The sequence below is a fragment of the Rhipicephalus microplus genome, chromosome 3, assembly GCF_043290135.1.
Source record: "Rhipicephalus microplus isolate Deutch F79 chromosome 3, USDA_Rmic, whole genome shotgun sequence".
NCBI classification, from domain to species: Eukaryota; Metazoa; Arthropoda; class Arachnida; order Ixodida; family Ixodidae; genus Rhipicephalus; species Rhipicephalus microplus.
In genome coordinates this window covers 231,305,892-231,329,231 of record NC_134702.1, presented here as the reverse complement: position 1 = coordinate 231,329,231, position 23,340 = coordinate 231,305,892, and the positions used below count along the sequence as shown (strand labels likewise).

The following is a 23,340-nucleotide window of genomic DNA, read 5'->3' as shown; positions in this document are numbered from 1 at the left end:
TGGCAAGCACGTATTCATATGACAATGCTAATTATGACACTCGGTGATGATGAGGACAGAGAGACAAACCGATGATGGTTATTGTAATTATGCAGAGGTGAAGAAGTAAATAATGAATGCCCACACTAATCCCCGCTCCTTGTGGAAACGGACATCCTGGACGCCGTAATTGAAAGTGACGAAGAATGTCGCGTGAAAGGTTTCATGCAAAAGACGTGAACAATTTTAGTGCAGTTGTAACGCCAGTCTATCGAGAGGACAAGTGGTGTTACGCGATAATTAACAGCCAAAGTCTGTTCCAAAATTATGTATGGCCTGATGACGCACGACTGAAATTTGTCACAGAGATCAGCAAGGCGATGGTCTCTGTGAAGATGAGAGTAGTGAATCTAACTTTCTTGTGTATTCATAAAGAAAAATGTGCGAATTCTTCGTTACCCTTGCATATTGTTCTTTGTAGTGTGTTTTTATTCTATTTATAATACGTCCCCGGAACAAAATCATTCTGGTGGCGTAATATACAAATAAAATTTGTATTGCGTTCATGATGATTGCTTATGAGTGAATGTACAGGTATTTAGTTTACCCTGTCTCTTTTTGTAACACTACTCTATTTTATAACACTGTTCTATTTTTTGTTATTTCTCCACCTCTAACTGCACTATATTTGTGAAAAGCCTCTATTCCCAAACTGCTGCCATGTATGCGGGTCCTCAGGCATTCGTAAGTGGTTCTTTTTAACCGCTTTCCGCCGGAGTAACCCCAAACTTTTTAAAAAGAACATGTTGAAAATGTTGTTGAAATAAAATTGAAATAAAATAAGCAAAACTGAACCGGTGTTAAAAGCGGCCTCTCATCTCCTGGTTGGAAAGATAAATAAATGATAAATTATAAAGAAATGATAAATAAATAAATGAAATAAATGAAGAACAATAATTGAACTTCCGCTCTTGTTGTCTCACTGCAGTATTAATGAGAGCCGGATGGCAAGACTGGGCCAATCGGAAAACGTATTATTCGCTAAAAGGCTGACATCAATTAACATTGGTATTAAGAAAGAGACGTGGAGGAAGGTGGCAGGAAGACATCCGTAAATGACGTAGAATGGCGAGTTACCAGTTGCGTGCTGAACAGCCGTGTTTTATGAGAAGGCCAGGAACGGTAGAAAGGTATCACAGTTTTTGTGGTTGTGTTGGACGTAAATGGCTATCATGTCAGCAAAAGTACTATGAAATCTTTCGGTGAGACCATTGGTTTGAGGTTGGTAGCTTCAAGCCTTCTTGTGAGTAGCTTAAAAAGTGCGCAGTACTTTATTTGAAATTTGTAACAAGAACATGCTTCCACGGTGACTAAGCAGTGCACGAGGAGCCCCATGACGCAGGATGATAGCGTGAAAATTTAAGTCAGCAACTTCCGGAGCTGAGCCAGTGAGGTTTCCTCAGCGTAGCGTGTCAGTAGGTCTATGGTGATCACTATTCACTGTCTGCCTGCATATACTCATGGCTCCACAAATATACCGTTTTCATTCGGTGAAGTGGTTGTACCAGCAAGAGCTGACCGCCCTGTAACGTTGACAGCTGCGGGACCGCTGATCTGCGCGCTGCACCTCGATCAATCGGAAACCACCTCAACAATTGTCGATCTTCAGTGACTCTCAGGCTCACTATTTGACTCTGGCTAAAACGCGTTCTTGGCATAGCTGGTGCATGGTGTATAATATATATATATATATATATATCATACTATCTGTGCTAGCAGCACTGCCCCCCCACGGTGGTCTAGTGGCTAAGGTACTCGGCTGCTAACCCGCAGGTCGCAGGATGGAATTCCGGCTGGGGCCGCTGCATTTTTGATGGAGGCAAAAATTCTGTAGGCCGTGCGCTCAGATTTGGGTGGAAGGTAAAGAACCCCAGGTAGTCGAAATTTTAGGAGTTCTCCACTACGGCATCTCTCACAATCATATTGTCATGTTACACCATAACTGCAACCTGTACATAAGAGCATTCAAGAAGGTCAGACTGGATCGATCAACGGCAGTACTACGTTATCGTTTTTTACGCAAGCGCATCTTCGTCCTCTTTTGAACTGTGGCATATACAAGCCTGCAAGCATCTATGAAAACAATACCAGCGGAACTCGTACTAGTGGCGTTATCCCCCTTTCCAATGAACATCGTCACAATGTCACAACATAATTACGAGTTGAATATAAAACACTTGCAATGACCACCAGTACAGGAGGGGGTGTTCACAATCGCTTAAAGTCTACTCAATGAAGCTTGACGAATAGTCAGCGTTGGTAAGAAGGTTTCATTCTCGAAACATTAACGACGTGTGGCTGTTGTGAACGGCGGAATTGACGAGCCGCGTCCTCGTCAAAAACTTCGTAGTTTACTTCGCTGAGACGATGGAGAACTCTATAGGGACCAAAATAGCGGTGTAACAACTTATCCGACCGGAACGTTGTCCAAAGGCAATCCACAACCATACTCGTTCTCCGGGTTGGTAAGAGACATCGCGACGACGAGCGTTGTACCGCAGCGAGTCGATGCGTTGTTGCTAATGGATTCGTTCGACTGCAAGCTTACGAGCAGTGTCCGCTAATCTGATAAAATCATTCATCTTGACACTAATCTGGTGTCTGTCTGGTAGAAGCATGGCATCCAGCATTGTAGTGACCTCCTTGCTATAAAGCAACCGGAATGATGTGAATATAGTAGTTTCTTGCACAGCGGTGTTGTAAGCGAACGCGACGTAGGGGAGGATATCATCCCAGTTTTAGTGGTCTTGGTCAACGTACATGGATAGCATGTCGGCGATTGTCTTGTTTAGTCGCTCTATGAGGCCGTGGATAGATAGATATGTAGGGTTTAACGTCCCAAAACCACCATATGATTATGAGAGACGCCGTAGTGGAGGGCTCCGGAAATTTCGACCACCTGGGGTTCTTTAACGTGCACCCAAATCTGAGCACACGGGCTTACAACATTTGCGCCTCCATCGGAAATGCAGCCGCCGCAGCCGGGATTCGAACCCGCGCCCTGCGGGTCAGCAGCCGAGTACCTTAGCCACTAGACCACCGCGGCGGGGCGCTCTATGAGGCCGTGGATTTGTGGGTGGTATGCAGTAGTTTTTCGATGTACTGTTCCGCTAAGCTGCATAACGTCTTGTATCATCCGGGCGGTAAAAGCTCTGCCACGATCAGTTATCACAGCTTTTAGTGCTCTATGTCGGAGGACGATGTTCTTTATGAAAACAGCGGGTAGCCTCAATCGCGGTGCCATGTTGTAATGCCTTCGTTTCACTGTAGCGCGTCATGTAATGAGTAGCGACTACAATCGAGTGGTTGCGTCACGATACTGAGTAAAAGGTCCCAGCAGATTCATGCCAATATGTTTAAACGGTTGTGTCGGAGGAGCGACGGGCTCCAAAAAGCCGGCTGGGCGCTTATGTAGTGCTTTACGGCACTGGCACTCGTGACACGTTTTCATGTAATGCTTCACGTGCCTATTGAGCGCAGGCCAGTAGTAGTGTTGGAGAGTCCGGGTCAAGGTACGCGCAAATCCTAAGAGGCCTGAGGAAGGCTCATCGTGACAGGCGGACAAGACATCGGCTCGTAACCCTGGCGCGACGACGAGCAGGTAATCAGTCGCGTAAAAGTCGAAGTTTCTTTTATAAGGTATATTTCTTCGAACGCACAATGATGATAACGAACGTGGGAATGCTGGTAGTGGATGCGGACGGTGGCCTTCAATATTCTTACAAGTAAGCGTGTAATTGGGGATATTTACGATGTTTAATTGCGATGGCAATGGCCGACACACTGGCAGGCTGGGACCAGTCTCTATCCACTTCGTAGACTTTTCTTCCAAGCATAGACCCTCTACCGCTTTATGCCCCAATCCCACTACTGCCTTGTGGCACTGCCCCGCGGCGTTAAAGCAACGACCCGGCGCTTGTCATGATAGCGGAGTGTTGGGCGACATATAAGGCTTCAGTCTTACGACGTGCACAACAGTAGATGGTGGTGGCGTTGAGTGCGCTTCATCGACGACTCGCTCTATCTCGAAGGTGCGGTTATTGACCTCGCGTAGGACTTTGTATTGTCCGCCATATCGAAATAGGAGCTTTGTTGAGAGGCCGATATGACGACAGGAGGTCCACAAGTGTACTAGTGAACCGGGTGCATACAAAACTTCACTATGGTGACGATTGTACTGATCTTTCTGAGAGGCTCGAGAAAGTGTGAGTCGTTTTCGGGCAATCTGTCGTGCTGCGTCGGCTCGTTCTATGGCATCGCGGGCGTATGTGACAGGGGAGCTTGAACCAGCGGAAAGGAGTATATCGAGAGGAAGAGAGGGTTCACGTCCATAAAGAAGGTAGAACGGGGAATAGCCTGCGGTGTCATGTCTAGAGGAGTTGTAAGCAAAGGTGACGTAGGGTAACGTTGCGTCCAAGTCACGGTGGTCTGGAGAAACGTACATCGACAACATGTCGGTGATAGTGCGATTCAGGCACTCCGTAAGTCCATTAGTTTGTGGATGGTATGCCGTTGTGAGCTTGTGGTTTGTGGAACAGGAACGTACAAGATTCTGGATGACGCGAGATAAAAAGTATCGGCCTTGGTCAGTAACGAGCTGTCGAGGAGCACCGTGATGCAAAATGGTGTCGTGCAGTAGAAAGTCGGTAACTTTGGTAGCGCAGCAGGTTGGGAGAGTGCGGGTGATCGCGTAACGTGTCGCGTAGTCGGTCGCCACGGCAATCCATTTGTTCCCGGATGCAGAAATGGGAAATGGCCCGAAAAGGTCAAGCCCCACGTGGTGTAATGGTTCAGCGGGGATCTAAATAGGGTGACGGAGGCTAGCTGGAAGCGATGTTGGTCGTTTTCGACGTTGACAAAGGTCGCAGCTGGCGACATACTTTTTCACAGAGCGATGTAGACGTGGCCAGGAAAAACGGCGCCAGACGCGATCATAAGTGCGGGTGACTCTCAGGTGACCAGCGGCAGGTTCATCGTGAAGCTGTCGGAGAACATCTACACGCAAATGGGAAGGCACGACGAGAAGGCGGTTAGGACCATACGGCCGCATGTTGTGGTGGTATAGAACCCCTTTATGAAGGGAATACAAGTTCAGAGAAGTGGGTGGAGTAGCGGAACTCAGGCCGTCTATGATGGGAAGTAAATCCGGGTCGCGGCGTTGCTCAGAATCGATATCAAGATGTAGCAAGGCTCAATAAGCGCCACGTCACTGTTTGTACCTTTAGTGCGCATTCCTGGCGGCGGCACTAGTTGTGTATATATACTCGTTCTTGTTCCGGCAATAAAGTTGTTCATTGCCTGAAGCCGACGCGCACACATGGTGGCAGCGGATTCCCGTCGCTATGTCGGGTCCGTCAACCCTGCTTCCCCCACCCAAGCCACTGGACCCGTCGACAGACGCATGGCTTGCATGGAAGACATGGAAAAGTGAGTTCACTTTGTTCTCCACCGCTACCCAGTTGAGAAAGCAGCCTAAATAAGTACAAGCAGCAACGTTACTCGTAACAGTCGGCGAAGAAGGTAGGAAGGCTTACAACACCTTCAAATTCAAAGATGATGCAGACAAAAACAACGCCGAGACGTTGCTCGAAAAGTTTGAGGAATTCTACAAGCCAGTGACTAACCTGACGTTTAATGAATTCCGCTTCGGATCAAGGAACCAAAGGCCAGGGGAGTGTTTCAATGACTGGCTAACCGATCTCCGGCTTTTAGCGAAGAACTGCGAGTTCGGGGACCTAGAAGACCGTTTGCTTCGCAGCCGGATTATTCTGGGATTCAGAGTAAACGCTTGCAAGAAAAGCTTATCGCCGATAATCCGTCGTACAGCAGGACCGTCGAAATGTGTCGCGCCCAAGAAATTGGGAAGGAGCAGTTTAAAGAAATTAATGAAGGCACAGAAGCAGCAAGCGCCGCAGTTATTCAGGCAGTCAGCACCCAAAAGCATCACTGTAGTCGGTGCGGTTATAACGCGCACGGTAACGCAAGGTGCCCGGCTACAGGAAAAACCTGCAAAAATTGCGGGGGGCGTAATCATTTCGCTCAAGCATGTAGATCGTCGGTGCGGCGACAAAACATAGGCGTGAAAAAAGAGCTGCACGAACTACAAATGGATGAAGAAAATTTTTTCTTGGAAGCTTTGACCGTATGCGCAGTCGCAGCGGGAGATAACTGGACTGCAGCAGTTGACATCGAAGGCTGCCAATTCACGTGCAAGCTAGACACAGGTGCTAACTGCTGCGTAATTTCAAGCAAAGACGCAAAAAAGCTTAGCAATGGGCCCCTGCAAACCTGCCACGCGACCCTGACCGCCTTCTTCGGCCATAAGACCCCAGCGACAGGAAAAATTCGGCTGCGCCTACGTGCTAACAGCAAAGAGAACGAAGAAACTTTTTTGTGGTCGAACAAAATGTGCCTGTGACTCTAAGTGGATTAGTGGCGGAACGCCTAGGATTTATTTGCCGCGTGCAAAATGTTCACGTCCAACAGTTGTACCCAGCGGCTCAACCTTTCGCAGAAGTCTTCAGTGGACTGGGACAGCTGAAAGGCGAAGAGTACGCAATGAAGTTAAAGCCCGGAGCCATTGGAATCGTCGTGCCAGCCAGGCGAGTTCCCGTGGCCCTTCAGGAAAGAGTCAAGGAAGAGCTCAAGCGTATGGAAGAACAAGGCGTGATAACTAAGGTAAGGGGTCCAACGGAATGGTGAAGTCACATGGTCACCGTCGTTAAGAAAGATAAAGTACGCATCTGCCTAGATCCCATCGAGCTCAACAAAGCACTTTTGCGGGAGAACTATCCTATGCCTACACTGGAAGACGTTGTGCCAAAGCTTGCTGGAGCCAAATTTTTTTCGACATTAGATGCAGCTTCAGGTTTTTGGCAGATAAAGCTGAATGACTATAGCTCCAAACTTTGCACAATGAGTACACCGTACGGAAGCTACCGCTTTCTCCGCATGCCCTTCGGTATTGCCTCAGCACCAGAAATATTCCAAGCAGCGATGCATCGTGTCCTAGAAGGTCTCGCAAATGTAGCGGTAGTAATGGATGACATTCTAGTCTGGGGTGAAACAAAGCAAGAACATGACTACAATTTGCAGCTCCTTCTAGCACGCTGCCGCGAACAGAATCTTCGACTAAACCTAAAGAAGTGTTTCTTTTTGCAGACAGAGGTTCGCTACCTTGGGCACGTGCTCACTGCCGAAGGCTTGCGTGTGGACCCACAACGTGTACAGGACATTTTGGAAATGCCAACACCAAAGAACTGTAAGGAGCTACAAGTCTTTTTGGGCACAATGAACTTTGTACAGCGTTTTATTCCAAACATGTCTGAGGTCACAGCACCACTTCGTACTTTGCTGCGGAAAGACACTGCATGGGTCTGGACGGAAGTGCAGCAAGAAAGTTTTCTTAGACTGCGTGAGGCTCTGATACAAGCGCCAGTACTCCGGTATTTTGATTCCAGTACACCGGTGACCTTATCGGTGGATGCGAGCCAGCTGGGGATGGGCGCTGTCCTAATGCAGGATGCGCAGCCCGTCGCATTTTCGTCACAGACACTTACGGAAGCGCAGACAAGATACGCACAGATAGAGAAGGAAACACTTGCTACTGTACATGGGTGCACTAAATTTCATGACTACATATTCGGACAGCATGCAGTGACTGTGGAAAGTGACCACCGTCCCTTAGTAGCGATATTCAGTAAACCGTTGTATCAGTGCCCACTACGGTTACAACGCATGCGCCTTACTCTACAACGTTACCCCATCCATGTGACTTACCAAACCGGGCAAAGAACTATTCCTAGCTGATGCTTTGTCAAGGTTTCCGAGCAAAGCATGCATGCCAGAAGACGAGCAGTTTCAGGTCAATGTTCTTCAATGTATTTCAGCCTCTGCACGCGCGCTGCAAGACTTGCTTCAAGCCACCAATGAGGACTCAACCCTGGGCAAGCTCCGCGAATACGCAAGTACAGCATGGCCGATTCACAAGCAAGACGTCCCCGAGCCACTTCGGACGTACTGGGAGTACCGGGACGAGATACACGAACAGAACGGCCTCGTATTTCGGAGTAACAAAGTAATCGTGCCACAATCGAAGACATCAGAAATGATGAGTACTCTTCACTCAGCGCATGTGGGAGTCGAAACAATGAAGGCTAGGGCAAGGAACGTGATGTTTTGGCCGAATATGGCGGGCAACATCGAGCAGTTCTGCAAAGCTTGCAAAGTATGTCAAAAGCATAAACCTCAGAACCCTAAGATGCCACTTTTGAGTCACGAGGTACCCTCGCTACCATGGCAAGTTGTCGGCATAGATTTTTTCTGTTTCGAAGGCCGAGAGTTCGCCGTCATTGTCGACTTCTACTCGTTCTTCTTTGAACTACGAGAGTTTCGGACGACAACGGCGAGCTCGCTTAAAATATGGTGTTCAGAAAGTTTTTCCGTCCATGGCTTGCCACTAACGTTGTGCAGTGATAATGGCCCGCCTTTTAGCAGTCATGAGTTCAAGGAGTTCCTGGACACTTTGGGCATTGCTCACGTAACCTCAAGCCCCTACCACCCGCGGTCAAACGGCATGACGGAAAGAGCGGTCCAGGAGGCAAAAAAGCTTTTAAAAAAGTGCTCATTGAAAATGCCCGTGTTTCAAATGGCCTTGCTTGAGTGGCGCAATACTCCACGTGATGATTTGCTCCAGTCCACTGTGCAGAGGCTGATGGGACGCCAGACTAGAACTCTGCTACCGGTGCCTACCAGCCATTTGGAACCGAGGACCATCCCACCGAAAGTGGTACAGGGCCGCCTTCAAGAAATACGGCAACGACAGAGGACCTACTACAACCGCGGTAGCAGAACACTACCGCCTGTGAAGCCAGGCCAGCAGGTCACCGTATATGATACAAACCAGCGGACCTGGGCGCCTGCAGTCTTCATCAGACCGTTCGGGGAAACCCGCTCAGCCATCGTTAAAACAGAAGACGGCCGGGAACTTCGGCGCACAAGAGAGCATCTCCGCTTGCTAGAACCGCAACCAGAATCAAACCAGCCAGAAGCGAGCCTTGTCCCTCCAAACGGGGCGTCCTCAACGGCCCCTACAGAACTACGGCGAAGCACAAGGCAACGATGCGAGCCCTGTCGGTACCCTCTACCTGAGAGGCGTTAACCAGGTGTTAACTGCCCCGTAAAAAGGGAAGATGTAGCAAGGCTCAATAAGCGCCACGTCACTGTTTGTACCTTTAGTGCGCATGCCTGGCGGCGGCACTAGTTGTGTATATATACTCGTTCTTGTTCCGGCAATAAAGTTGTTCATTGCCTGAAGCCGACGCGCACACACAAAAAAGTGTGACATTGATAAGATGCACGCCTCAGTAGCTCTTTTTGTGGCGTCTGGCGGATCCACTGGATACCGTGACAGGCAGTAGGCGTCCTGATGAAGGTGACCAGATTTATACACGACCAAGAAGGTGTATTCTTGGAGGCGGAGAGACCAACGACCAAGACGTCCCGTGGTTTGTTTGAGCGATGAAAGCCAGCAGAGCGCATGATGATCGGTTACAACAGTAAAACTGCAGCCGAACGGGTACGGTCGAAATTTAGTGACAACCCAAACAAGAGCAAGACACTCTCTTTCGGTGATGGAATAGTTTTTCTTGGCAGGGGACTAAAGGCGGCTGGCGTAGGCGATGACGCAGTCACGTCCATGCTGACGCTGACCTAAACCAGCACCAATTCTGCGGCCACTCGCGTCAGTACGAACGTCTGTCAGTGCGGTCTGATCGAATTGGGCTAATATTGACGTAGTCATGAGGGCTGCAATGAGCACCGAAAATGCAGCACGTTGTGGCAAATTCCAAGTAAATTGGACGTCTTTTTTAGGAAACTCGATGAGAGGTCGCGCAATTTTGGCAAAATTCTGGATGAAGCGGCGGAAATAATAGCACAAACAAAGGAAGCTCCGGACATCCTTAGCAGAAGAGGCTACGGGAAATTGAGTCAGTGCGTGAATTTTGTCCGGGTCAGGCTGCACCCCAGATTCGTTAATGAGGTGACCAAGTACAGTCATTTCGCGACGGCCGAAACGGCATTTCGAGAAGTTCAGCTGGAGACCAGCGTTGCCGAATACTTGGAGAATACTGGAGAGTCGCTCAAGGTGGCTCGTGAACGTCGGTGAAAAAACAATTATATCATCCAAGTAGCACAAGCAAGTAGATCATTTGAAGCCGCGCAGAAAGAAATGCATCATGCGCTCAAAGGTGGCCGGCGCATTGCGGAGCCCAAACAGCATTACTTTAAATTGATGTAACCCATCGGGGGTTACAAATGCTGTTTTTTCTCGGTTTTTTGGGTCGACAACGATCTGCCAATAGCCAGATCAAAGATCAATGGACGAGAAAAACTTTGCGCCATGAAGGCAGTCAAGGGCGTCATCTATTCTTGGTAAGGGGTAAACGTCCTTTTTAGGGACCTTGTTGAGATGTCTATCATAGGCGCAAAACCGCCATGTGTTATCCTTCTTCTTGACAATCACGACCGGGGATGCCCACAGACTAGATGACTGTTCGACGACGCCTTTGGCGAGCCTTTTCTCGACCTCTTTCTGGATGACAGAGCGTTCGGCAGCGGAGACACGGTAAGGGCAGCGATGTATTGGGATGGCATCGCCAGTGTTGATGTGATGGGTCACAACTGATGTCTGGCCTGAAGGGTGCTTGTCTAGATTGAATATGTCCGCACAGGATGTCAAGAGACGGTGGGGGTCTTGTGCTTCGGAAGGCGAAAGATCTGGCACTATCATTTTGGCAATGTCAATGCTTGAAAGGTTAGGCGCAGTGAGCAAGTTGACATGAGGAGTAGGTTGCTCAGCTGACAGTTCAGAGATATCACACTCTTTCAACGACGACACGATGCCTAGTTTAATACTAGCAGGCAGCACGTGCGTGGAGAAACCAAAGTTTAAAAGAGACGAATAGGTCCGGTTGTGCTGTACTCTCACAACAGTGTGCGGGACAGCAATGGAATGCTTTAGCACAACGTCGGTAATGGGTGAAACGACATATTCATCATTGCGCACAGGCGGATCGCACACGAGCAGCACGTAAGTCGCGGCTTACGGTGGAATATGCAGGAACTCGGTGGCACAAAGACGACTTTGAGCATCACGGGCAACAGCAGCGTCAAAAGGCAGTTCCAACTGAAGAAAGCCCGTGGAGCAGTCGATAGGAGCGGAGTGGGCAGAGATAAAGTCAAGACCGAGAGTCACGTCATGTGGGCACTGCTCAAGCACAGTGAACAATACGACGGTCTGACGGCCAGCAATACACACGCGAGAGGTGCACATGCCGAGAACGGTAGATGTGCTCCCATCGGCAAGCATTACTGCGCACATAAAAGGAGGCGTGATCACTTTTCGCAGTTTCATACAGAGAGCAGCGCTCATGACTGAAATTTGTGCGCCAGTGTCTATGAGGGCTGTAACGGTTACGTCATCCACCAAAAGGTCCAAAATATTGCGGCGTGTAGGAATCGTCAACAGAGGATTTGCAGACCGGGTTGTTAATGCAGCGTCACCTCCGGGAGCTGCATGGTCTAGTTTCCCGAGGTTGAGGACCCAGGTCGTGCAGGAGACCTGGATGGAGAAATCATCGGCGAGAGAGATCGGCGGCCTTCGGGTTAAGGTGACCGGCTGAACCTTCGGCCCTGAACGTTAGTAGCAGTAGGCTGGGGATCGTACCGAGTAGAAAACCGACGAGAGTTGTCTTCAAACCGGCGCCATGTCCTAGTGTTCCCGTATGAATTGGACGTCCAACGATTGCGACAGTAGCGTGCAATGTGTCCGGCGCAAGAGCAGTGAAAGCAGATCGGTCGATCATCCGACGTCCTCCATTCAGCAGGGTTCCGGTAGCGGGAAGGGTAGCGTGACGGGTACAGCGGGATCTGGTCAACTGAAGCCGAACTCTCGGTAGTGTGAACAGCGCCAACAGGTGCGATGCCGAGATTTGCTTTTTCTTGGCGAACGGCGGCTTGGATGAGGGAGACAATAGATGCATTATTTTGAGGGCCATTGGAAGCGATAGCTGCAGGAGCCATTGCTTCGAGTTCGCGGTGAACGATCCTGGTGACATTTTCGGATGATGTAGCTTGCGTGAACCAGGGGCAGTCTTCGCAGGTAAAAGTGGCTGCAGTATTAGGCAGGCGCGCAAACTGGTGGGTTATACGACGGTTCTTGGCATGCTTTAAGCGTTGACATTCCTTCACCACCGCGTCGACGGTGGCACAATCTTTAACGATCAACAGGTGAAAGGCGTCGCCGGCAATTCCTTTTAATATGTGGGCGATTTTGTCAGTTTCGCTCATGTTCTCGTCCACATTTCGCCAGAGGCCCAATACGTCCTGTATATAAAATACATACGATTCCGTCGATGTCTACACGCGACCTTCCAGGTTTTTCCTCGCGGCCTGCTGTCGCCCAAATGGCCTGCTGAACAACTCGAGAAGCTTTATTTTGCAAATGTCCAAGCTGGTGAACTCCGATTCATGCGTCTCATACCAGGTGAGTGCCGTATCCCGCAAGTAAAATAAAACGTTGGCCAGCATCAACGTGGGGTCTCACCTATAGTATTCGCTCACGCGCTCGTACAATTCGACCTAATCTTCGACATTCACCTTGTCCTTGCCTGTGCCCGAGAACGTACCGGGGTCTCGTGGAGGCAGGAGAATCAAAGGAGGCAGGTGCTGCTGCTACTGCGGTTACTGTTGCGGCGGCTGCTGTTGCTCTTGTGGGTAGGCCTGTCGAGCCATTGCAGGAAATCAAAGGTGGCGACCACTCCGAAGTTCCGTGTTGGTTTGCCGGGAGAGCCAGGTAAACCTACCCCACACCTCCACCAATAATCTTATCTGGAAACGTCCAAGTGCGGTTATTTACGCTGTTTACTTGCGATGGCAATGGCTGACACACTGGCGGGCTGGGACCAGTCTCTGTCCACTTCGTAGTCTTTTCTTCCAAGCAGAGACCCTCTACCGCTTTATGCCCCAATCTCACTACTGCCTTGTGGCTATATATTCGATAAATTGTCGAAGCTCGGAATCGTTGTTCTACGGTTCAGCCAAGACGGAGAGACTAACGGCGCAGAGAAAACGGCCATCGAGATCATGATCACCTGACGCTGTCGTAAGAGGAGCTCGGGAAAAGCAGTCCGCGTCGGTATGCTTTCGGCCAGACTTGTACACGACTGTCAAATTGAGCTCCTGAAGGCGCAAGCTCCACCTGTCCAGACGACTGGAAGGGTCTTTGAGGTTCGCCAACCAGCAGAGCGCATGATGATCGGTAACAACTGTGAACGGGCGGTCATAATGGTATGATCTGAATTTAGCTATTGAACAGACAACAGCTAGAGACTCTTTTTCAGTGGTTGTGTAATTTGCCTCCACAGATGATAAAATCTGGCTCGCATAAGCAATAAAACGTTCGACGCTGCCTTGCCACTGGACGAGGACTGCAGCAAGGCCGATGTTACTGGCGTTTGTGTGTAGTTCAGTGTCGGCATCTACGTCGTAGTGTCCGAGTAAGGGCTCAGTCTGAAGACGCTGTTGGAGCTCACAGAAAGCGCGTCTTTGATCAGGGCCCCACATGGAGAGAACATCTTCTTTTGTCAGACGGGTGAGGGGTACGGCAATGTTTGCAAATTTTGCACAAAACGTCTGTAGTATTCGCAGAGGCCTAAAAATTGACGCACATCACGTTTGTTGGCAGGTGGTAGAAAATATGCGACAGCTAATGTTTTGTCTGGGTCCCGCCGAATACTGTCGTGGCTAACAAGGTGGCCGAGAAACATTAGTTTGTTGTAACAAAAGTGGCATTTTTCTTGTTTCAGTGTAAGGCCTGCTGTGCAAATTGCAACAACTACAGATCTAAGTGGCCACAGGTGCTGCTCAAACGTTTGTGATAAGACAACGACGTCGTCTAAGTAAATAAGGCATGCTTCCCACTTGAGATCAGACAGCACTGTATCCATCATCCTCTGTAATGTCGCAGGAGCAGAGCACAGACCGAAGGGCAGCACCTTTAATTAGTAAAGACCATCAGGCGTTAGGAATGCTGTTTTTTTTTCGGTCGCGTTTATCAACTTCGATCTGCCAGAAGCCGCTGCGTAAATCCATAGAGGAGAAGTACCGGGTGCGTCTGAGGCGGTCTAGTGAGTCGTCGATGCGCGGAAGAGGATAAACGTCTTTCTTTGTCACTTGGTTGAGTTTGTGGTAATCGACGCTAAATCGAAGTGTGCCGTCCTTCTTCTTTAAAAGTATGACGGGGGATGACCATGGACTGTTCGAGGATTAGGTTACACCGTCTTCGAGCATCTGTTTCACTTGAGAACGTATTGCCTCTTGTTCATTCTGTGATACTCGGTGGGTATGCTGACGTTCAGCATGGCCTGTGACAATGTGGTGATTTACGGTCAGCGTTTGCTTTATCTTGGATGCAGACGCAAAACAGTCGCTAAACATGCGGATAATACAGCGAATATGCTCTTTCTGCGCACATGACAGCTTCGGATTGACATCGATTGTATCAGCAACCGTGGTGTCAGTTTCAATTGCTGCAGAAATTAGGGCAATTGTCGTACACGCTTCATCGTGAATGGGCTCGAACTGAGCGATAGTTGTTTGCTCGGCCAAATGTAGGTATGATTCACTATAAATGGGGAGGAATTGCTCAGTAATCCCACGTTTAAATTGAGTTATGCCACGGGCAACGCAGATTTGCTGAGACAACAACAGCGAAAAGTTGGCTTCAGCGATACCAATGTCCTTATCTATGTCGCCCTGTACAGTAACGAACATGCTGGTCATGGTGAAAGTGTGAAGGTGTCATCGACACTACAAAGCGCAGTCCTGTGTGAATCGGTATCTCTATGCTTTGGAGCATAGTCCTCAGCAAGCGTTACGAGGCAGTCTCGAAGATCTATATTAGCGCCGTGCTTACGAAGAGATTCATGCGAAAGATAACTTCCCGGGAGCATTCGGGAAGCACAACGAAACAAGCAATGAACGTCGACCCACAGATTTGCAGCCTTGCGGTGGATCTCCTGATCGGTGTCAAGAGATGACCACCTGCTGTCCGAAGGTTTGGTCCATGCCCCCAAGGTGTCGTAACGTTCCTGAGTTCAGCCACGAATCCAGCCCTGATAACTGAGTAGTCGGCGCCGATGTCGACAAGAGCAGTTACCGGAGGGTTGTCCACAAGAACGGAAATGTCAACAGGAACGGGTTGGTCGGCGATGAGAGGTGTCGACTGAAAGTAATCGTCGAAGGTCGGCACATAGGTTGGAGGAGGCTGTTTTGACGATAGCTTAACAGCGGTTCGAACACCGGAGGCCGCGGATCATATGGTAATTTTGGAACGTTAAACCCCACGTATTTATCAACTAATTAGCACTGCATCGTGGGCCATACGAACAGCTCGTATTTTAAATTCGATGTCTTCTTCATCTATCATGTGTGAACGAACAGCACGTGACCATTCAGTGGCTTCCAAGTTACTGCGGCGTCATGTGGAACAAATACGTCGATAATGCCACTCGGGCAGCTCTTGAAAGCAGAAAGGAAGACACGATACCGCTTTCGATATCTGATTTTGTCAGCCGTCTTCGAGGGCTTGTACAGGAGGTTATGTTCTTTCTATGGTGCCCATCAAAAAGCCCGACCAACTGGAGAGATCGCCAATGCCACCTGTGCTTTTTGATTCATCTATGACTGTGTTCCGATTCTTAGACAGCACGTAGACAGTCTACGCAGACTGCTTAGAAGACCGCACCGAGCCCATGCTGCCCGAGAATTGGAACACGTTTAGACCGTTTTTAAGCGGCGATGTGCCCCCTCACGTCGAGAAGAAAAAGCTAAAATAAACAAACGTAACAGTTGTATTTTCTGGCTTATTTCGTGTTGAAATCAAAAACAAGTAAACGTTACTCACATTGAGCATCTGGGAAAGCGTCTGCTTCTGTGCAGACGACCATTCCTGTGAGATTTGATTTATCTGAGCGATTCACTGAGCCGTCATCTTGTTTATACAGCAAAGTAACCTGCACCGTATTTATCTACGATGCGGTCTTCTCGGAGCTGTCTATTTCGCCGGCTACGTGAAAATTGGAATGGGACTTAAAATGGCCGCCGTCCATTTAGTTGCCTATTTAGCCGTCTACGGTGAATATTGGAACACACCCTATATATTACAACTGAACTAACTCCACCTAATAGAGACCACACTACCTTATCATTTCAGGTTAACAGTAACAATCACGAAGTTGTATACTTTCCTCACTAGAATAGCTCAAAACGCTTCCAGCAATACTTGTCGTGGCGAAAAGGCGCTAAGCCACATCTTGTGTGATTTGTCCGGTCTATAATATTCATAGACAGTGACCGGCATCCATTCTAGCACTTCTTTACTATATACTAGTGTCTATTGAATCTAGCCTGGCACGTATGTGACATACGACATCACAGCTGAAGGCGACCAAAGAACTACTGAGGTTTGCAAGATAAACATGCTTCGACAACCGGCTCTGATGGTCATGTCGCGTACCGCTCCAGAGTGATGAACTGTGACTGACTGCGTTTGTATGTGCTGTGTTATATGTGCTGTGTTACGTGCTCTATTTTCTATGTTGCCTCTCCCTCTTTCAATGTTCCCATTCTGTTCGCACGTGTTGGGTAGCAAACCGATTATTCGCAGCTGGTTGACCTCGCTACCTTTCTTTCTTTACCATTGCTCTCTCTCTAGCTTTGTTGGGTTCAGGATGCATGATCTTTTTTTTTTTGCTGTTTGTGACAATGGCAGCGTATTGAAATGAGCGTGGAGAAATTGTTGTCATGGGGTCGTGACGCTGATAAAGGCGGGGACAACGTTTCTAAAATGAAACTCTTCATTTGACCGAACCTGTCACTGATAAACAGAAAGTAAGATTACAGCAACGTACACTGTCACTGATAGTGGCGACCGTCGATCAACTAACAAATGCTCACGCGCGTCGGCACTTATACATGTGCTGTCGAATATTTCAGCGCTATCGCTAGTGGCCACGTAAGTTCCAGAGTCAGAAGCACGAGTTGTAAATGTTGGTGGATGTTCATCGTAGAATATTTTACAGCACAACGGGTTACATACGGACAGAGTAAGGACACTGCGCCGAACTCACAACTGCGATTGATTTGGAAGGGGAAGGAACATATACAGAAAATTTGGCTCATCAAAACTGTGCTCATGTGCACAAATATTACGACATGATTCATGTCTTTTTAAAAGGTATTTTTATACTTATTCTAAAGAGTCATATATGGATGACTTATGCACTTGTTATTTGATCTACTGAAAAATGCTTCAGCGCTGTGCCCTTTTCTGCCCGTATCTAACATGTTGCGCTTTAAATATTCTACAATGAAGTTCGAAAATAATCTGTAATGTTCCCGTCGTGCACGTAATCTTAACAAAATTATCTACTACTGTACTGAAGCTTCTCAAGCACTGCGAAGTGGTTTACGCTTAGAATTAGATACATTGTTACGGGGCGATAACAAAACTTGAGCAAGAAATGTGGCAATATGAAATGCATCGTATAACTTGAAGTTATGATTTCCTTCTCTGTTTCTATTATAAAAGTTGAGAGATTGATTTATTCAGTTTTGATCATTATAACTTACAACAACGCGAAAGTTAGGAGGTCTGCAAGAAGAGAAACCTGCGTGCATCAACGTGAACTCACAACAATTATTTCTTTTTTGTAAGCCTTGCTATGTCTAATAGCCAATCCATTGAATCAGTACTGTCGTCTGCGCGATTATCTTGCTGGTCTACCGTCTTTTCCGGTGCTCTGAATTCGGAGCACATCGTACCAACACACAGAAACATTACCTTTATGGCCTTTTGTAGACATGATGTTGATGCGGTCAGCAATGCTTCTTGATATATACGGGAAAACTGCATACCATGAATAGACTGTTCGTAAAGTTGGTAATTTGAGTGAGTTGGTCCACGTTTTCTGCACAGTTGCTTTCATAATAGAAAGCTGTATGTTGAGCGAGTTACACTCTAATTAACTTTGCACCCTTAAGGGTGTTTTGAGCATTCAGAATATCTTTTTGCCAAACAAAACTTCTCAAAAATATGCTGTAGCAGTTTTTTGCTTACCGAAACCACTCTTGCAGGAATACAAAGGTTTCATCTCAAGCACCCTTCAGGAGGGAAAGGCGTGTCGCATTCTCAAAACACCCACGACTTTTTTCGGAAGCTTTATAAAGCGCGCACATTGGGTGCTGCAAGAGCAAGTCGCATACAAGGAGCAAAGGCACAGCCGACGGAGAAAGCCGAGTTTTGACGACCACTCAACTTTTTTATACTGCTTGTGTATACATACGCGCGCACACAAAGGCATAACGTATACTAAAATCTTAGATTAGTTTTACAGTGCCACTAAACAGACGCCTATTTCCTCCGCGTGAAATCGCATAGCCAGTGCCTCGTCATGTGCACACAGCACAGTCGCCACGCATCCCCTCTTTTGTTACTAACGAGACATGAGAAATACAGTTCAACAAATAATTTTACGTGTGCTGCAATCTGAAATGTAACTATAGCATGGACAACAACAATGTAAAACTCGAACGCGATACAAAGCCGAGTGACGGAATGACTTCGAACGACGCTCAAAAATGTGCAATCATACTTCCGTCTTTTAGCTGTCTGGCCGACATGGACCAACTGCACAGATAGAGCTGTCAAGCTGTCGACCTCCTAACACCATTCTTTCTCCCCTTCTGTTCTACTTTCCAAATATGTCCTAGTGTTTCATTGTATTGAACGCTTTAAAAATGCTGCAACCTGCGCAATGCACTGATAACACAAAATAACAACATCAATGATGGAAATGCGTGGTTACTTTCAACGCCACCTTTCCTGAAATGTGTATCAAATAACACTCGTTAAAGAGTAAGGCAAAACAAGGTAGTGCACCTGCTCCCCACGTGACTTTTCGTTTCTGCCACGGCCCTTTCTGCTTTATTATGTTACCTTGTCTACTCTCTATTGCAATGTGTACTCCACACTGTTTCAGGTACACATTGCGAAAACCTGCGCATGTGCTCTTATATGACGTGCTCTTCTCGGAAAACATTATTAGAGGATAGGTGAGCAGATCCTGTTGAGACAGGCATGTGTGCTAGTCAAGTGATATCCGGCCTAGCAGATACCCGGCAAAATAACAGGAAAAAAAAACGCCAGGCCTGCGCCGAGATCACAGCGCAGTCCGAGCGAAAGCTAGAAGAGCGTCAATGCTAGAACCCGTTGCAAACTCTTTTGGGGCTGCTATAACGCTTGCAAGGTACCCACTACTACAGTAATTGATTCCGTGGCTGATGACGATGCAGAATTATGGCTGAGCCCTCTCTAATGGGTTGGAAACATTTAATGGCCCACCCATATTGCCATTCATATTTTTTTTATTATTTGGTGAACTTTAATTCTATTGTGTTGTTTAAAGTTGTGTATATTTCTTATTGGGTAGGTTTATTTCAGTTCTCTAAAGTTCTTTTCTGATCTTGTGAGCTTACATTATCAATCTGCAATGAATAAACAGTTCATTTTCAACCCGTTCACTCAATGAAGCAATTAGTTCACTAAGTAAGGCACCGTTTGATATGGCCTATCCCCCAGAGTGGGTTGCGCCAAGCTATTGCGTAGCCAACCAACCAACACCTGGTCACTAAATTAGCCTTCTGTGGCGTCTGGTTGTTGCAATAGTCTTCTACCCCGCTATATTACACATGTTAACGCGGTTCCTTTTCGACATAAAGCTTGTGTGGGTTTTTCTCCGTTTCTCCTCCGGAGTTTAGAGCACCAGCATGCCTCAGTGGTAAAATACTGGGCTGGCACAGAGAGGACCCAGGTTTATACCACTTTGCATTCTAGATATTTTTTTTTATTTTGTTTTTGTGCAATGGCAGTTACGAATACCGATGGCGGGCAACTACGGCACCCTTGTTGTGATCTCATAACAGCTTACGTTGTAAAATACTGAAAAAAGGGTCAAAGGAAAATAGGGGGAAACGAGCAGCAGGTAGGTTAACCAGCCTATAGACAGCCGGTTTACTACCCTGCACATGGGAAGGGGACGGGGGAGACCAGAGATAGAGAGGAAAGAGTGAAGAGAGATAAACAAAGCACATTCAGCAGCACACGCGCGTACACTCAGAGTCCAGTAAAACACTGAACTAACCGACAAGAGGACGGATGCAGCTGCAATCATGTGGCACAGCCAGTGACAAGCATTGCAAGACGGGTACCTGACGTACATGTGTCAAGCTGACACGTATTTTCTGTCTTTTTTTAATGATGAGCTGCTATGAGATCAAAACAAGGGTGGCGTAGTTGTCCGCTGCCGCTCTCGCCGTTGTTCGTAACCACTATCGCGCGAAACCACAAAAACAAACGACAGAACAAAATATTCAGCATAAAACGGGGCTAGAACCTGGGTACTCGCCATGGCAGCCGAATATTACACCGCAGACAGCCATGCTGGTTTTTTTATTATTGTTTATTCTACCAATAAAAATGAGGATGGGTTGCCGTTTGATCTAATAATGCTTATCTCTTAACATTGTCTATGGGGAGGCTGGTTTTTCCTGCGACCTGGACAGGGGACCTGCCCGGGTGCGCGAGAGAATGGTTCAGTACATGGACGTACTGAAAGAACAAGACTTTGTTGTATAAAAAGGCCGGCTAGTTAATTTTGCTGCATACTGAAGCTTTAGCGCACACACACGAGGACAGAGACGATAGGGACACAGGGACATGTGCTGGTCCCTGTGTCCCTATCGTCTTTGCCCTCGTGTGTATGCGCTAAGACATTGAACCTGGCTTGCTTTCCAAGGTTGTCTCTCTGGCTTACCTAAAAGAACTTCGATAATGTAACTGTTCATATGTTGGTTGACTAAACTGACACATTTCAAGTTTTGTGTGTTACTGTTGAAAGTGTCCGCTTTTGATGCATGTGGCGTGTTCTGAGGCATGTCGGTGCTCGAAACTCCTGCGCACACAAACCCTAGACGACGGCTATGTCAGGAAGAAACCGAGTTACCATACGTTATATACAGCGTGCTGGAAAAAACGGCCAGGCGACACTAAACGCGAATTGTGTAACCAGGCATCGCACAATATATATTGCGTAGCGAGTAGGTCATTGAACGCTTCCAACCTAATACGAAGAACCTAGCCATCATTCTTCATCGTGATCGGCCACCAAATCAATTATTGGAATGGTGGGTACCTTGCAAGCGTGCTTCTATTAGAAGACCCAAAAGAGTTTTCAACGGCTTGTGTAAATGGCTCTCTTCAAGATTTTGCTGTGGCTGCGTGGAGCTTTCCTAGCATGCCTGCTTTTTTTTTCCTCACTCAGAGCTAAGGTCGTCTGCGTTGAAGTTGACTTGTTCTAGCATGCAGGTTACATTTAACGATGAGCGCGGGAGCAGCATAATTTATCACGTTTTACAATGCTACCAGCCAGGGGAGTAGCTAGAGGGGGAGGGGATTCAAACCCCCCGAAAATGTACAATTTTCTTTGCGTATATATACACCCACACATACAAAGGCACACACGAACATGCAGGTTGAATCCTTTCCCCCCCCCCTCCTCCCCTCCCGACAAAATATTTTGCCTACTATTCTGCAATCTGCTGCAAAACTCAAACCATGTTTTTATTGAGGGGAACAGTGCAAAAACGGGACGGAAAAAGAGTGAACACACGACACAAGAGTTGTTCAATCTTTCTCCGTCCCGTTTTAGCACTGTTCCCCTCAGTATCATGTACCATCTAGCCCTTCAAGAAACCCTTCTGCAATGTTTTTATTCCTTACATCGTGATGGTGTTCCGGTCAATACTACTGAAGTTGAAACACATATAGCAAACTCGACAAAATAAGCTACCTCCACGACAGTGAGCTTACTCTCCGCCCCACGTAAACAAATAACGTAGCAACTAAACGAGGGCTCACAAAATGTAATCTTCGTCAAAATAAACAAGTAAGAAAAGCATAACCCAACGAGATATTTTTTTCTTCAGTGGCATAATTCTCATGCTGCTAATTTATAAGGCTTCAAAGAATGCGCCAATAGTGACTCTCGAAGCTGCCACTGGGATAGCATATTCCACAGCAGCCACTCTCTTAGCAGACGGTAAAAGAGCTCTTGCCATTCTGCCAGTCGAAGATACGTTCCGATAACAAGCGAGCGACTTTAGTGCACTTCCTTATACTTGTATGATGTTGAAGCACATGTTTCAGAAATGCATGTTCGCATTGGCGTAAATCATGAGGGGGGGCGCGGGAGAGAGAGGTAAGGGGGGTCCGGACCCACCTTGTGTTGAAGATGGGGGGGGGGGGGAACCCTGATACTTTTGATTATGCGTTAGAACTTCATACATTTGATTTACTTGACCTTTCGGTAAAGCGCAATAAACTTTTTTAAAAGCTGGTTGTTTTTAAGTGTCCGCCCGTGTTCAATACCACTCAGGTGTGAGAAACTATGACAATCACAAGTCATTGGCCTGTTCAATTAAGGCTGATTAGAACAATACAATTACTCGAGCTTGGACCTTATACTTGTTTTCGGAATTTTATTTGAAATCATGATTTATTTTTCATGTAAATAAACATGCAAGTAATGTTTAAAAAACAAAATGGCCGCCATGGTCTTATTAGTGCCTCCCCTCATGGGTTTTTTTTTTGGGGGGGGGGTGATATAACCACACTGCATGCTCGTACAAACTAGTACACACCAGATAGAAAAGTGCCCGACATTGTGCTTTAAATGCTTTCTTGCAAACCATTTAATTCTATCGTTGATTGTTCAGATAGAGTGCGCCACGGACGGCTGCACACAACTTCATAATAGCTAAACGTCAGCTGCTCTCTGAGAACCGAAGGGGCATCACCACTGCCATGTTTGCTTCAATTCGTTTATAGCACACATTACAATTACTACATACATAAAGCGCCGACTTTGGAAGAGGTTTATCAACAGCTCCAATTCTATGCCGCATTTTTATTCCTAATTTGACCATGTTTTCTCCAAACCGTCCCACCCGTCTTTCCGACAACAGGATTCCGCGGAATCATGGTGCCTTTACTATTTTCCAGCATATTTCGACATAGCGACCACTGCTTTTGAAGTGGTCACAAACAATAAAAAAGGGGTAAACGGCGAGTAACCCAACACTCCGTTGAGAGCTGTTTGCGAATTTCGCACACTAGGATGC

General features: G+C 47.3%; 1 protein-coding gene across 10 annotated transcripts in view; it reads right to left on the bottom strand.

The window, feature by feature from the left end:
• Positions 1 to 23,340, bottom strand: part of LOC119167556 (uncharacterized) — a 115,434-nt gene that overhangs the window by 37,537 nt on the left and 54,557 nt on the right. The window contains exon 1 of one of the 10 annotated variants that reach the window (XM_075890793.1): positions 18,221 to 18,269. The exons of the other annotated variants lie outside the window; for them this stretch is intronic. Within the exon in view, the coding sequence (XP_075746908.1) occupies positions 18,221 to 18,254 (34 nt within the window). The 5' untranslated portion in view covers positions 18,255 to 18,269. Of the gene's footprint in view, positions 1 to 18,220; positions 18,270 to 23,340 lie in introns of those variants that run through there. 10 annotated transcript variants of the gene reach the window in all.